General features: G+C 37.6%; 1 protein-coding gene across 1 annotated transcript; it reads right to left on the bottom strand.

Moving 5' to 3' along the window:
* Positions 1 to 371: 371 nt before the first annotated feature.
* On the bottom strand, positions 372 to 14,364 carry LOC149847525 (Formyl transferase). The gene is made up of 5 exons (XM_089997073.1): positions 13,985 to 14,364; positions 11,779 to 11,890; positions 10,155 to 10,331; positions 8,278 to 8,404; positions 372 to 718 (listed from the first exon to the last, which is right to left on the bottom strand). Exons 1-5 carry the CDS (start codon positions 14,331 to 14,333, stop codon positions 605 to 607), a joined length of 879 nt encoding a protein of 292 aa, XP_089853199.1. The 5' UTR covers positions 14,334 to 14,364; the 3' UTR covers positions 372 to 604.
* Positions 14,365 to 15,077: the final 713 nt, after the last annotated feature.

Here is a 15,077-nt window from a genome sequence, read left to right as displayed (position 1 = left end):
GCAAAATTTTCCTAATTCTGAATATCATCTACAGGTTTTGTTGGTTCATTCTTTACAATGCGCAGGTGCTCATTCTCCATACATTATCATAAAATTTTCTTTTTGATGAGAAGCAGGCATTATCATAAAATTTTCAGATACACAACTTCTTTCATAGGGAAAAAAAAGTGTACAAGTAAATGAACAGATTTTCTCATAAGTGACCATCAGGCTTTCGTATATAATCATTGCATTAAAATGATGCAGCCAGTGCTTGGCAATGGGCATCCACAGAGAATTTGGACAGAATGGCAACTGAAGCCAACTTCATACACCAATGACTACGATATTATAAGACAAATGTTTACATAGTTCAGGACTACAAAGAGGTGTAGGCATCAGCAATATTGGTTCCCCATTTTTCTCTTTTTAATCACATAGCACATGAGCATTGTGTTTATTTGATTCTTGAACTACCAGGCAGTCACATGTTACAGCACATCAATTGAACACATGTTACAGCATGGGGCTGAATATAATTAGACAAGATTCTATGGTGTTCTATGAAACACCAGGATGAATGCAGCTACCATAAAAAATGCAATGTCTGTGATTTCTATCAAGGTCAATAATACTCAACTTGACATCCTCTTTTTCGAATAAAAGGTACACCATCTTCCCTCCAAACAATACGCTCTTCACACAAAGCTGTAACTACCTCAACATATAGTTTATGTTCCTGCATTGATACAACGAGTTTTAGTAACAGCATGTGCAATAATGGCCATGACTCATGACCACAATAATTTTGGTGAATAAATAAGAGCCAAAAAATAAAAATAGGTACACACTAAATCACAACTGCACTTTCAAATGTATAACAGTATGAGAATCACTGTTAATAGATAGAGACCAAAAGATCTGAGTTAAGTAATGCTTGACTGAGTCAAACCCATACATTTGAGTGGTTTAACAACGTGGTTCGGCAAAACAAAATGTTGCAAAACCATGAAAATGACTATTTTACAGTCAAACAGATTTTGTTCTTGTAAAATTGGAGATACATGAAATTGGTAAATGAGCACTTCTTGATCAATCATTAAGAGATGGATGAAAGTACAGGACACTTGGAGGTATTGAAAGTATATGTAATATATAGTATAAACCAGAGTTACCAAAAGCTTCTTAGGTAGGTGGGAAGCTCGCTTCCCGGAAACTCGCTTCGGAAGCGTGATACTCCTCGCTTCGGAAACTTCATGGGAATCTCGATTCCCCCACGCTTCTTTCATGCTTCCTACACACATGGTTTATGCTTCCTATATGCTTTTCTCATGTTTCTTTTCATGTTTTTCATGTATTTTCTCTCACGCTTTCACTCACTTTCCATGTACTTTTTTTAAATTAGTAACCATCATTGTTAGCTTTTAACAAAAATTTCACTCTTTTACTGAAAAATCATGAAATATAAGAATGATCAATTTTATTTTAGTTTTTATTTGTTTCTTGTTCAATTCATATTCAATTACTATATTGCTTCATTTTTTTTAATATTTTGCTTTTAAATTGATACTTCGCTTCCCGCTTCCTATAAATTTTAAAATGCCTCGCTTCTCGCTTCCGCTTCCCGTATTGTTTCCTGCTTCCGCTTCCTAGTTTGGCAACTTTGGTATAAACATGTGTAAAGCAAGTTTATAAAGTTATTATGTACATACCCTATAGTAAAGGGGGTATACTTGTTTTTTATCTTTTCTTTTGATGTACTCTAAATGGGGTCGACCCTTTTTAATATGTGAGTTCTCTCACAAAGTAGAAATATAATGAAATACGTTAGAGGCTTCTCTCATTATTCTGTTGTTCTAGCACCTTCATCTTCATGTTTTAACATGGTATCCGAGCCACTTAGGGAACAAGGGATTGCCGACTGAAGAGGCTGGTGAAACAGTCAATTTCATTCTGGTGCACCTCGGTTTGCATGCTCGAGTGCTGACATCAGAATCAGCTGTGAGTTTTTTATCGATTGAGGTATGGATTTGTTAGCCCTCATTTTTAGAAGATTTTCTAAGCAAAAAATCTTGGCAATCTGTTGAGTGGCTAATTTTTTTGTGATTTCTGGATATTGAGGTATCGCATGTCCAGATTTGGGATTTCTGTTCATTGTGATTCAATCGGTAGGTGTTTGGGTCTTGGATGAGTCCTATTTTAGTTGTTTTGGTATATGCTATCTGTGAAGGGCTACTAAAGGCGGTAACCTGGATTTGGGTTGGTGTTGTTATCGACATTGAGAGATAAGTGCAACTAAGTCTATGTCATAGGGATTCGGCTAGCAGGGTGCCGCACCCGCGTCGACGCGGGTGTGGCACCGGGTGCGGTCAACCCGACCCTGGGTGCATTGACCGCACCCAGGGTCATTTTTGTCCATTTTTTGGATTTTTTTTAAAAAAAAAATTGCCCTATGAAATGGGCTGTGGAATTTAAAAAAAAAAATCTTTGGGGGGGGCGGGGGGCGCTGCCCCTCTATAACCCCCCGCCCGCTGACCGCGCAGCAGGACCCGCGCCGGGGGGAGCCCCCGGACCCCCCTTCCTGCAAGGGCAAAAACAATGAATCAGGCTCCACAACTCATCACTTTCATCTTTGGGGACAACCATATAAGATAAAAAAATGGTAAAAAGCAAGTTGGGCACACATCAGATATACATCTAAAAAAAATCAATGCCTCTGCAAACATAAAACAAAAGGCTTCTCATGAAGAGGGATCAGTCTAGGAAGTTAATAAGTGTGTTGACTTTCATAGCCATCTGCAGGTGTTAACACATGACCATAAAATACACCCTTGAAGTTTAAAAATGACTTGGCGGTTCCATGCATTAATGGTCACCAGTAGCTATTTTTGCAATTTTGTGTAAAAATAAGTTACACACTTGTTAGCTGTGCATTCAAAATGCACAATTATTAATATGTTTTTCTAATAAAAATTACTAAAATGTCCATAATTGTGACAATTAATACACCTAATCACCATATCAATTTTTTAATTTGTCAGGGGCATAAAATTGTGGTGAATGTGCTAACATGCATAAATGTCATGGACCTTAACAACTACCATACATTCATACATATACACTATACATGATATATATATATATATATATATATATATATATATATATATATATATATATATATATATATATATATATATATATATATATATTTACATTTTTGCCCCTGCCGCACCCCCACACCCGAGTTTTTTGGAAGTGCCGAATCCCCGCACCCATGTGACATAGAACTAAGTGCATTGGTGATCTAAATATCATTGTATATGATATTTGTGGTAGTGTGGTTATGATATACACAGTTTGGTTGTGAATCTACGGACGATAACCTGGATTTGGCTTGGTGCTTGTATAGACTTTGAGAGATAAGAGCAGCTCAGTGTATCAGTGGCCTGAATATCATTGTGTATGATATTTGTGATAGTGTGGTTGTGATATACACAGTTTGGCTGTGAATCTGCTATGGTTGTTGCTTACTTTTGATGTTGATAGTGAGTATTCATGCTTCTGTAAAGCTGAGCGTGAAATTTTTTGTTGGTGTTATCGTGTGCTGGGTTTTTGGATATATTCTGCATATTTTCCCTGGTATTTTGTTTGTGTGTAGGGACATTAAGTATTGTGGTTTAGGGGTTGTGTGAACTATGAAGAAAGAGGGAATTCAAATTATTCTAGTGAAATTGAATGGAAGAGGTGGAGGTAAGTCTGGAGGACGAGGAGAGATAGGATTTGGTGGAAGAAGTGACCTTAGTTTTGTTCAGTGTCACTATTGTAAGGGCTTTGGTCATATGAAAAATTAATGTCCCATTCTCGAGAAAAGAGAGAGGTAGTGCATATGCAATTTCCACTAAGGGTGAGGGCATAATGCCCAAGGATGAGCAGTTAATTGGTTCTTCATCAGTTGGTGGTGAAGTGATGGGTAGTGGGCAGCTTTAGAGATTGGAACATGTTCAACAAGAGATTCAACATCAGATTCAGCAACTGCAGCTTCTTGCTCAGTTATCCATTGGCATTTATTTCTCTGTCACCTTGCCTCCTCCTTTGGTTATGCTCTCTCGGGTATCTCAAGTCGGTTGATAGACTCTGGGACTTCATGCCATATGACACCTCATGAGTCTGTCATTGCTAATTGTCGTCCCTGTAGTGGCATCTTTCACACTGCAAATGGTTTGTCTATACTTGTTTCCAAAGTAGGTTCAATTACTTGTAATTCTTATCATGGTAGTAAATTCAATCTTTCTCAAATTTATCATGTTTCAACCCTTACTATAAATCTTATTTTTGTGGGTCAAATTACCAAGCTTAACTGTAATGTTATCTTCTCTTCAGTTGGTTGTGTTGTGTACGATCGGTTGTCAAGGAAGAAGATTGAGATTGGTCATAGAAGAGGATATATGTATTATCTGGATTGAATTGATATGAGGGAGCATAAAAAAGTTGGAACTGGATATGGACTTTCAATTTTGGATGACTCTGTTTTGTGACACCAAAGACTGAGGCATATATACAGCTCTAGATTGCAAAGTTTAGTATCCTCAGGAAGTTTTGGAAAATCCAAGTTAGTTGTGTCAAATCATGTTAAAGATTGTGTGAGTTGTATATTAGCTAAAAGTTATGTCTTTCCATTCAAGTCTAGTGATAGAGAATCAGAAAGTTCCTTTGACTTGGTATATTCAGATATATGAGGTTCTTCTCTTGTTGTATCAAGAGGAGGATCATCCTATTTTATGACTTTCATAAATGAATGTACAAGGTTTATATGGATATATTTTATGAAAAATAGAAGTGCTTTTTTTGAAATTTTTAAGAGCTTTTGTGCCATGGTTGAAAATCAATTCGCAGCCAAGATTAAAACTCTGTATACAGACTCTGGGGTGAATATGTTAGCTATTTGTTTGAAAAAATCTTGCAAGAGAGAGGTGGTTCACCAAAAGTACTGTCTTTACACTCCTGAGCAAAATGGTGTATTTGAGAGGAAAAACAACACATCTTGAAAACAGCAAGAGCTCTTATGTTTGGTGGAGAAGTACCCAAAGTGCTTTGGGCAGATGCAGCTCAATTGAGCATTTATCAAATAAATCGCATGTCTTATGGAGTACTCAAAGGCATACCACTTTTTCAAAAACTGTATGGAAAGGTTCCAAACTATGATATGTTGAAGGTGTTTAGTTGTATATATTTTGTTTTGCTAGCTGACAGATACAAAGACAAGTTATCTCCTAAAGTTGTCAAATGTTGCTTTCTTGGTTTTGCTAAGGGTCAAAAAAGATACAAGTGCTATAATCAGGTTGGAAAGAGAGTGTGGGTATCCAGGTATGTTGTTTTTCAGGAGAATGCGTTATACTTTAGTCAATATGGAGAAAAGTTAGAAAATAAAACTGACTTGTTCTTTTTGGTTCCCTTTGAAGAAAGTGAAAGTGGGAGAGAGAATGGAGAGTCAAGGGAAGCAAGTTCTGGCTAGAGAAGATAGGTTTGGTCAAACCTACTTAAGGAAACCTGAAGGTGTGATTGAAATTCCATTTTTTGATCAAGTGAAAGAATAGTATATCCGAGACAACAACAAAACTCAGAGTTCCACCTTCTTCTTCTTTCATGTCTTCTCAAGTACGTAAAAGTTCTAGACCTTCTGTACTTCCGTCTCGTTTTGTATCCTATGAGTCTTTCGCTCCTCCTCATCGTACTTTCTTAGCCTTAATTCATTCCTATGTTGAGCTTATGCAGAGGTAGCAGGAAAGGAGGAGTGGCAAAGAGCTATGGTTGATGAAATAAATGCACTTGAAAGAATGCGAACATAGAAACTAGTAAAATATCCTTTAAAAAATACCATTGGCAGCAAATAGGTGTATAAGGTAAAGACAAAGGCAGATGGGTCAGTGGAGAGGTATAAAGTCATACTGGTAGCTAAAGGGTACACTCAGCATTTTGGAATTGATTTTGCAAAAACTTTTGCTCATGTGGCTCATATAACCACAATTCATATACTTTTAGCAGTGGTTGCAGTTCAGCAATGAGACTCAGATCCAGACTGAAGAGTTTGCAGACTTCGCAGAGCTCTATATGAACTCAAACAAGCACCTCGAGCTAATGAGATCACTTGGCTTTGAGCAAAGTCACGGTGATCCTACTTTTTTTGTTTCTTCCTCTACACTTGGGAGATGTATATTGCTTCTTTATGTTGACGATATGGTACTCACAGGAGATGACATAAAGAAGGTTGGAGAAACCAAAAAAAACTGGCTAATATGTTTGAGATGAAAGACTTGGGGCAGTTGAAGTACTTTCTTGATTTTGAGATAGCATACTCTCCAAGAGAATTGTACTTGTCTCAACATAAATATGCTAAAGATTTGGTTGTGAAAGCAAGATTAGCAGATAATTCAAAAAGAGTAAATTCTTCCATGGAAGCTAATTTGAAGATGAAGGCTACAGATCGAGTGAAGCTAGAAGATCCTGTAGTATATAGGCAATTAGTTGGGAGCCTTATATATTTGATGATATTCAGGTCAGATATAACATATGCAGTTCATATAGTTAGTCAGTTTATGAGCACCCCCGAATCGAATCATTTGGCAACTGTACTCAGGATCATTAGGTATGTCGAAAACTCTAAGAACTATGGCACATTTTTATCGTTTTCATCTAGCAAAGAGTTGAGAGCTTTTTGTGATGCTGATTTTGGAGGGTCCACTAGAAATCGACTTTCCACTACAGGGTTTTGTGTCTTTCTTGGAAGTTCATTAATCTTGTGGAAGAGCAAGAAGCAACAAAGGATTGATTTATCCACTGCAGAAGCTGAATACAAAGTGATGGCTTAAGTTGTGGCTAAGATTATTTAGAGATACAATGGCTATTGAAGGAATTAGGAATTTCATGTGATAAGAAAACTCAATTATATTGTGACAACATGAGTGCTATTCATATTGCCAAACAAGGTTGTTAAATGCGATGAGGCGAAGCAAGGCGTTGAGCCTGCGCTTCGCCTCTGAGGCGTACGCCTCAGGCACTGAGGCGTACGCCTCTCACAACATGAGACTCTCAAGTATCCGTGGTCTTATCTAAAATATCGTAAAAATATGTGGCATCACACTCAACGCCTCGCACTAGTGAAACATTTCATCATTATTATGGTGAACATGGCTGCTTCTAACCCAGAAATCCCATATTTGGGTTAAAAACTTTTTATATTTACTTTAAGCGCATCACAGCAACGCCTCAGTACCTTGAGGGTGCGCCTCGCCTCTGAGGCGTACGCTTCAGGTAATGAGGGGTACGCCTCTCACAACACTGTTGCCAAGAATCCAAAATTTCATGAGCGCAAAAAACACATTGAAATAGATTGTTATTATACAAGAAGGGCTTATGAAGATGGGATTATAGCATTGGAGCATGTCATCTCAAGGAATCAAATAGCAGATGTATTTACAAATAGTTTTGTTTACAAAAAAGTCTTCCCCCTTTGCATTTCAGTTCTTTTCTTTTTAAACTTGGAATGATTCTCTCACATCCTTCGAAGTTTGAAGGAGAGTATTGAAAGTATACGTAATATAAAGTAGTATAAACATGTGTAAAGTAAATTTATAAAGTTATTATGTACATACCCTATAGTAAAGGGAGTATAATTGTCTTTTATCTTTTCTTTTGATGTAGTCTAAAGGGGGTCGACCCTTTTTAATATGTAAGTGAGTTCTCTCACAAAATAAAAATATAATGAAATACGTTAGAGGCTTCTCTCATTCTTCTTTTTGTCTTGTTCTTGCATCTTCATGTTTTAACAGGAGGCACATATTTGTCCTACCAGTTTCTAGCAGCACTGACTCGATCTGCAAAAACAAGGGTGGCAGAAGAAAAATATATGGACCGCAGGGTATCTCCCTTGATGGCAGTAACAGACTGCATAAGTATTAGCCTTCCAGAAAGGTTAACTACGACAAATGCAGCACTCTAGTGCCCATTTTCCTTGGCACACTAGTCCTCCTCCAACCCCCAACCCCTCTTTTTTCGTCATTTTTCTAGACAAAAAGTTATCGATGGAAAACCATGCTCTGATTACAAGCTGCATGCATAAAGCTCATTAATGTCTTCTTGTGTACCATCTATGTATTAATCTGGTCCAAAAACACCAACACCATCACCATCTCCTTGAAAGTATAGCTCCATTCCCATGGTACCAGAAACTAAAAGTATTGAACATTGAATAAAAAACAAAGGTATATTATATGCAAACCAAGAAGAAATTTCCAATACCTCATGGAGAACCCTAGCTGCCAACTCCTCTGCAGTATCAGTCATCAACACTGGTACAACCCTCTGAGCAAGGATGCGTCCTGTATCATAATGCTCATCCACAAAGTGGATTGTTGGACCAGAATACCTGCATGGACTCCAAGATATTCAGCTGAATAACTAAATGTATGAAATAGAAGAGCGTATATGGAAATAAAATCTTACAACAATCAACTGTTGAGCCTATAACCATAAAGATGAAGGTCTAATATCCATGAAATTGTTTAATGACAATCCAAAGTTGAAATCCAGATCATAGCTTACATCAAATGAACTAACCTGTAAAATGTTCATATTTCCATTAACGATTTGCAGCACAATAGCGGAAGCCATGTAACAAAAACCTTATTTCATGATTATAGAGGACAGAGTTGTGACTATGAAATATCTATAAAATTACCAGATCAAGCTTCTATATGCTCTGTAGATCGAGAAAGCGAAGTTGAGTGACAACATTTCTACTTTTTTACCACATATTTTGTATCAGCAGGTTAACATATAATGCCTGAGAAATTTTCTTCAAAAATAATGATATCTACCTATCACCCAAACAATAAAAGGGTATTAATTAAGGTTGCTACATAGTGTGCACCATGAACAGGTTTCTGAGGAAAGCCAGATAGGACCAAGTGTAGGAAATCAGGGTGGATACACCAAGATGGTTCAACTTTCCAAGCCATGCATTTGCACCTCTATTGACATCTTTGTTTAATGATAAGCACAAAACCATTTTAAAGCAGCATTTTGGCTATGAATAATATGAATTAATGACACGAGAAATCTTCTTGTCAGGCTGGAGAAATGTAAAACTAGATTTAGCTATGATATGTATAGTCTTCATTGTCCTTTTGGAATGTAATGTTTTGTGAGAAAAATGAAAAAAACCACAAATGATAAAGATCACTGTAACTTGTGATTCAAATTTGAAGATTTGAACCTTCAGTAACTATGAAAAGTAGGAACTGATGCTCAAGATGGGTACAACACCATAAACAGCCTCACACTATGGACACAGATTGAGAGATTGGAAAAGCACAGCTGCAACAATTTAAGACCTGGATACATAGACACGCGAATGTGCCTGAACACACCTGCACATATATGCATACACAAAAGCAAATCATGTTTTCCACCAAATGAGAAAGACTACACATGTTAAAGTTCAAATCTTATATTCAAGAACATGCTTGGGGAGGGTCAGCATGAAACCTCATAACCATAATACAGATGTATTTGCTACGCAAATTGAAATAGTAGAACCAATTTTTGATGCATAATCTGGATGTTGAATACTAAATCCTGACTTGAGCAAGTAGTTCATAAATATTGGATGATATTTCTGGCATTTCAAGAAGTGTGTCTATCATGGTCATCTCTTCAGTTTAGCACTTACACTTTTCTCTTCTTTTTTTGGCAATAATATGTAATCTAGTACTATAGCTGTATTTTGATAACGTCGAACTGCATTGAAAGGGACTCCATAATATATCATAACCTGTTTGGAATTCTTTCATTTACCTGTCTCTTTTGAAAGTCTTATGTCAAGTCAAACAAAACTTAAATTATCATTTCTATTCAATGTTCCCTTTTGGGAATCAAAACCAATTAGCTTAGTCTCTATCCCACTAAATCATGCAGTTTGTGTGCTTCAACAATACTCAATGTGCAATATATCTTTGAAGCATAATTCATATTTTAGTAATTTTAACACGGTCGTGATAAACATCTTGGCATATAAAGGATGACCATCCACCAAAGACCATGTCTAGCTGCCATGAATTACCATTAACTTTTGTAAAATATAGAAAGAAAATAAAAGAACAAAAAGAAGCATGTACCTAGCTCCAGATGCAATGACAGCTTTATGTACCTTCAGACCATAATACCCTTTGCCCCCAAAAGCTGGGAGAAGTGATGGATGGATATTTAGTATCGATCTTGGATATGCCCGCACCAACTCAATGGGCAAAAGCTTCAAGTAACCAGCCAGTAGAAGAAAGTCAACCTTGAATTCTCTGCTCAAGTACCAACAAACAGCAGAAGAAAAGATCAGCATGGAACCAATATAAATCCATATAACAAACGACATGCAAACATTTATCTCAGTGGGATTCAGTAACGGAAATCAAAGCAATTGAACAACCAAACCAACATAAGATCATTGGAAAACAAAACAAAGAAGCATTTCACGTTTCACAGAACATAGCCAACCACAGCAAACAGAGATTAGTTCTCTGCATATGACAAACCCTATATGCTAAGACATGTGAAATTTATTCTTTGGTTTAGTCACCAGAATGCTTTTAACTGCACCTAATGCTTAGTAGTAAATTCTTCTAATTTCTTTTATAATTGAAGTCCATACTGGATTCATATGACTAGGTAACCAAGAAGAGTTGGTGCCTAACAAGATATGACAACAGCGATATAACACACTAGTAAACAAGAAGTGAGGAGGTCTTCCAGACCCTCAGAGAGGTGCGTTGCTTGCATAAAGCAGCACACCAAGGACTCTAACAATTTAAAATATCAATCAGGAAAATGTAAAATAGAATTGAACTCATAATACTTTAATATGAACTCATCGGACATGAATTTTAGATCCAGTTCTGAACCATGTTCTGTCAGGAGTGGACATCAAGCTCCATGATCACTTTTCCAGAGCTTTTCTGCTCACCCTTTTTCTGGGTGATCAAACACAGGAAAAAAGAAGAGGATGAAGAAGACGGATGGGGGGAAAGAAGGCAGTCACACATATTTTCCCACTTTCAAATCAAAGAACTATGAGAAATTAAAAAAAAAAAGTCTTTGCAGAAAAAAGTCCAAGGAGAAAAGGATCTTAGGGAACTTTCTCTCAGCGCAAAAAAATGTAGCCTTATTTTTTGGAATGTTCAAAAGAAAACTCTCCAGAATTGCCACTCATAGTCAAATAAAAGTGTATTCCTAAAATATCCCACAAATTGCATCCAGTTTACTTAAATGCATCAAGCACATCACTCAATCAAACTGAAGGAAAAAAAAGGCACATTTATCACAAAATTACAATGAAATACTAGTCATTATTAACATCATTCAACTGAAAATAAATTACCATTGAGAATCAAATATTAAAAGAAGAATATTCAAAGTGAACCAACAATTCTACAAAATACCAAATGAACAACAAAAGGGACAATCATCAAATAATTACACTGAAATAATAGTCATCAGTAACTACAATGAAAAACCAAAGACACAATCATCAAAAAATTACAATGAAACACTCGTCATCATTAACCACCATTCAACTAAGAATAAACGAAGAGTGAAAACCAAATGTTAAATGAAAAATCACAAAATAGTTCATAGTGGCATTGGCATAAAGTCATACTACCATTTATTCCCGGTAAACAATTCTACAATTTACCAATGATACAAATTACAAAAAAGATAGAAGAGAAATGATATATGAGAAAACCCAACCTAAGAGTGTCCACCAAATCAATGGAAGAGAGCCCAGAAGGTAAAGGCGAAGTCTTGGGAGCAAAAACAACTGGGACGCCCTTTTCTCTTGCATACTCAGAACCTCCACAACCTACACAACATGATCTAATTATTTGTCGATATCCACATTGTGAATATAAAATACATGTGAACTAAATTCTCTTACCCACTGTTTCATAGAATAAGCAATCCATCAATTCACCAAGCTTCTGTTTGGGAGCCTTGAATTGGAGGTGTGTTGTGGTTTCCACCAGTGTTCTCACGCTCTCTGATGTTTGGGAGCAATTGTGTTGCCAAAACATTGCACTGGCAATGGAGTTGGCAGCCCCAACAAAATTTCAACACCATTCACAAGAGGATGCTTATGGAAACTCCATCTTCAACACCATATTTTGGCAACCAATGGAAAGGGTGTTTCTAAATCAATGTGTGGCTCCCAAACGGAGCCTTAATGGTATTTTGTTTGTATCAACTCAAAAACAAAAGCAAAAGATATAAGTCTCTGTTTGGGAGCCTTGCATTAGGATGGAAACATGGTTTCCATGTATTGCCAAAACATGGTTTTGGAGTTGCCAATGCTAGATGTTGTTTGGGAGCTCCTCTTGGTTCTCACATGGTTTTAGCATTTCAAGTAATTGGCTTTGGCTCCCAAACAAATGTGATTTTTTGGAGTCCAAGCAGTCAAAATCTTTAACTTCTTTTTGGGTTTTAAGAGTCAAAAACAAGGTATGATTGCATCATTCAGTGATTTTGTCTTCCTTCTATACTTTAACTATAAAAAAAGAATGTCCCTAGAAATGCAGCACCAGAGAAATTACTTGTTCTGCTTTACAACAAAAATGGAACCAGAAAAAGTTTCATTTGCTTCGTTAAAGTGATAAGTTGCTTGCCAATGCCTGCAAAGCATAATTTTGAACTGAAGTTTTTAATACAGGTACAAAAGATGGCATAATAAGTATAAACAGTGTTTCCCCATGATTTTCTATCTAAATGCTGTTTTCCCTTCTTCAGTTGACAAACTCTCATGCTTTGGAACGTTTTACAATAGTAAGTGGGTATTTTGGATGTACCCGCTTATCCGAAAAACTGGGCATGTGGGGATATTGTATTGCATAAGCACTCTCTCAACTTATCCCAATTTTTCTGGATGAATGGTGCATCCAAATACCCTCTACAAGTACTTTTCATGTTGGGATATTGAGGAAAATAACTGCATACAGAGTAAAGACACCAGTTTTGATCAATTCCAAACAAATCCAAAGTTCTCCCCAATCACAGATAGTAAAATAGAAACCACCACAATTACTCTCAGATTCCAAAGACTGCACACTAATAACTAAAGTGCAATAATTCATTGCTAAAATCAACACCAGAAATCAGTTAAAAAACTTAAAATACAGAACCCAGAACAGTTTCAATCATAAAGAAACCAAGAAAAAACGAATTCGACCTTAATTCAGAGAGAAACATAGATAAAAAAAAGGGACACCATTCCAATCATTAAAAAAAGATTCAATCGCTTGAAGGAAGGGAAATTGGATTTAGAATTTTCAACATGTATCCTCTCCCTTTCTCTTCAGATGCTTGAATTGGGAAGAGTCGTCAGCGAGGACCACAACTAATTCGTTCTAGGGATTGTTTTTCATCTTGGAGCAACACTCCAAGCCATCCCTCGCCCTCTTCCTTCACCTGTAGAGGGTGGTGTACACATAGAACCCTAACGCTATATGTAGTGAGGCGCACTACCACGGAGCGCTCGCCGGAACGGTGATGAGGGTCGAGGCCATGGGGGCGTTCGAAGCATGCATTGGGAGGTTGCCAAGGATTTATAAAAACCTTGGACCCAAACAATTTTGGGTGTCGTGGTTTCAGTGAAACCCGATGCGCTCCGACGCTCGGCTCCCAAACAGAGCCTAAGACTAAAGAGAAAAAACTTAAACTAGTTGCTTCGTATCAACATGCAACAGTTCATTAGTTGTGAAAAAAATGAATTTCCAAGACAGATTCAACAACTTCTAATTTTGGATGAAAAGAACAACACAGAGAGGGGAACACCCAAATAGCAGAAAGGAACATTTTGGTTCTCTGTAGCATCAAATTTACATGCAAGAAAAGCAAAACTCGAATTGGGGAGAAGAGAAACAATGAAAGAGAGATATCAAGATGGTGAAGGGCCAATGAATACTTGGTTTATCGGTGATCACGACGACGACCTCCCCATGAATCCGATCCTGAACCATCGCTTCGTGTAGGGACTTGAAATTGGAACCCCCGCCCGAAACGAAGACGGCAAGCCTCTTCCTTCTCGGCTCCTGCTCCACGCTCTCTTCGGCATCGTTTCTCTCTCTCACTAGACCACCAACGACGATCCCAATCCTACGGCAATGCAACCTCAGAGGGAAGTTGGTCTTGGGTTTCTTGGGGAGGAATGCGGCGAAGTTCCCTGTTTCTCTCTCTAAAATGATCGGTGGTCGCGCTCTGGACGATGGTCTTGAGGTCGGAGAGAAGATTGCATGCAGGGCTCTTGCTTCCATTGCGCCTCTCTCTCTCTCTCTCTCTCTCTCTCTCTGCAAAAGTGGGGGGAGTCCAAAGAGGGTCAACTACGAAGCAGAGGGACTTGCGGAGGGAGAGGGGGTGGCTGATGGGTCGGGCTTGGGCCCAAGTACATTGGATCCGAATGTGGTCCTGGACACATTGAAAAAAAAAATTTGAAACGGCAATTTGTGGTGAGATTTTCAAAATTCTTTTATTTTTCTCGATTTTTTATCTGTAAATATAATCAAATACTGTATTGAGCAATCTCAAAAAAAAATAAAAAATCAAATAACGATAAACTACTTACCCAATTAAATTTTACGTGAAAAAAATTATAAAATCTACCTTCGATTGCAACGATCATATCTAGGAGACTAGGAAGCATCAAACTATCAACCTAAGACAAACTAAACAGATAGTGAGTTCAAACTGAGAAAGGATGTTCTTTCTACTGATCAATTAAACAGGATTGAGAGGAAGCCAGCGTGAGGGTCCTAGCTTTGGAGTTTTAAGTTTTTAAGCCAACAATCGTAGGTAGGGATGGCAATGGAGGGAAAAATTAGGCACCGCAGTGCCTCGCCTTGTCTCGACCAAGGATGGAGGACATGAAACCGGGATGAAGGCAGGCATGGAGGTTAAAATCAAAACTCGTGCGGGAATGAAGGTGGGGATGGACTTGCGCTTTTCCCCATCTTACTCTGCCCCACCCCGTCTCCAATCCTTTTTTAGGGATGATAGTGGAC

Source organism: Nuphar pumila, chromosome 2 (assembly GCF_984573655.1).
Source record: "Nuphar pumila chromosome 2, dmNupPumi1.hap1.1, whole genome shotgun sequence".
NCBI classification, from domain to species: domain Eukaryota; kingdom Viridiplantae; phylum Streptophyta; class Magnoliopsida; order Nymphaeales; family Nymphaeaceae; genus Nuphar; species Nuphar pumila.
The sequence above is the reverse complement of the archived record's forward strand: the minus strand, read 5'-3'. Positions and strand labels throughout refer to the sequence as shown.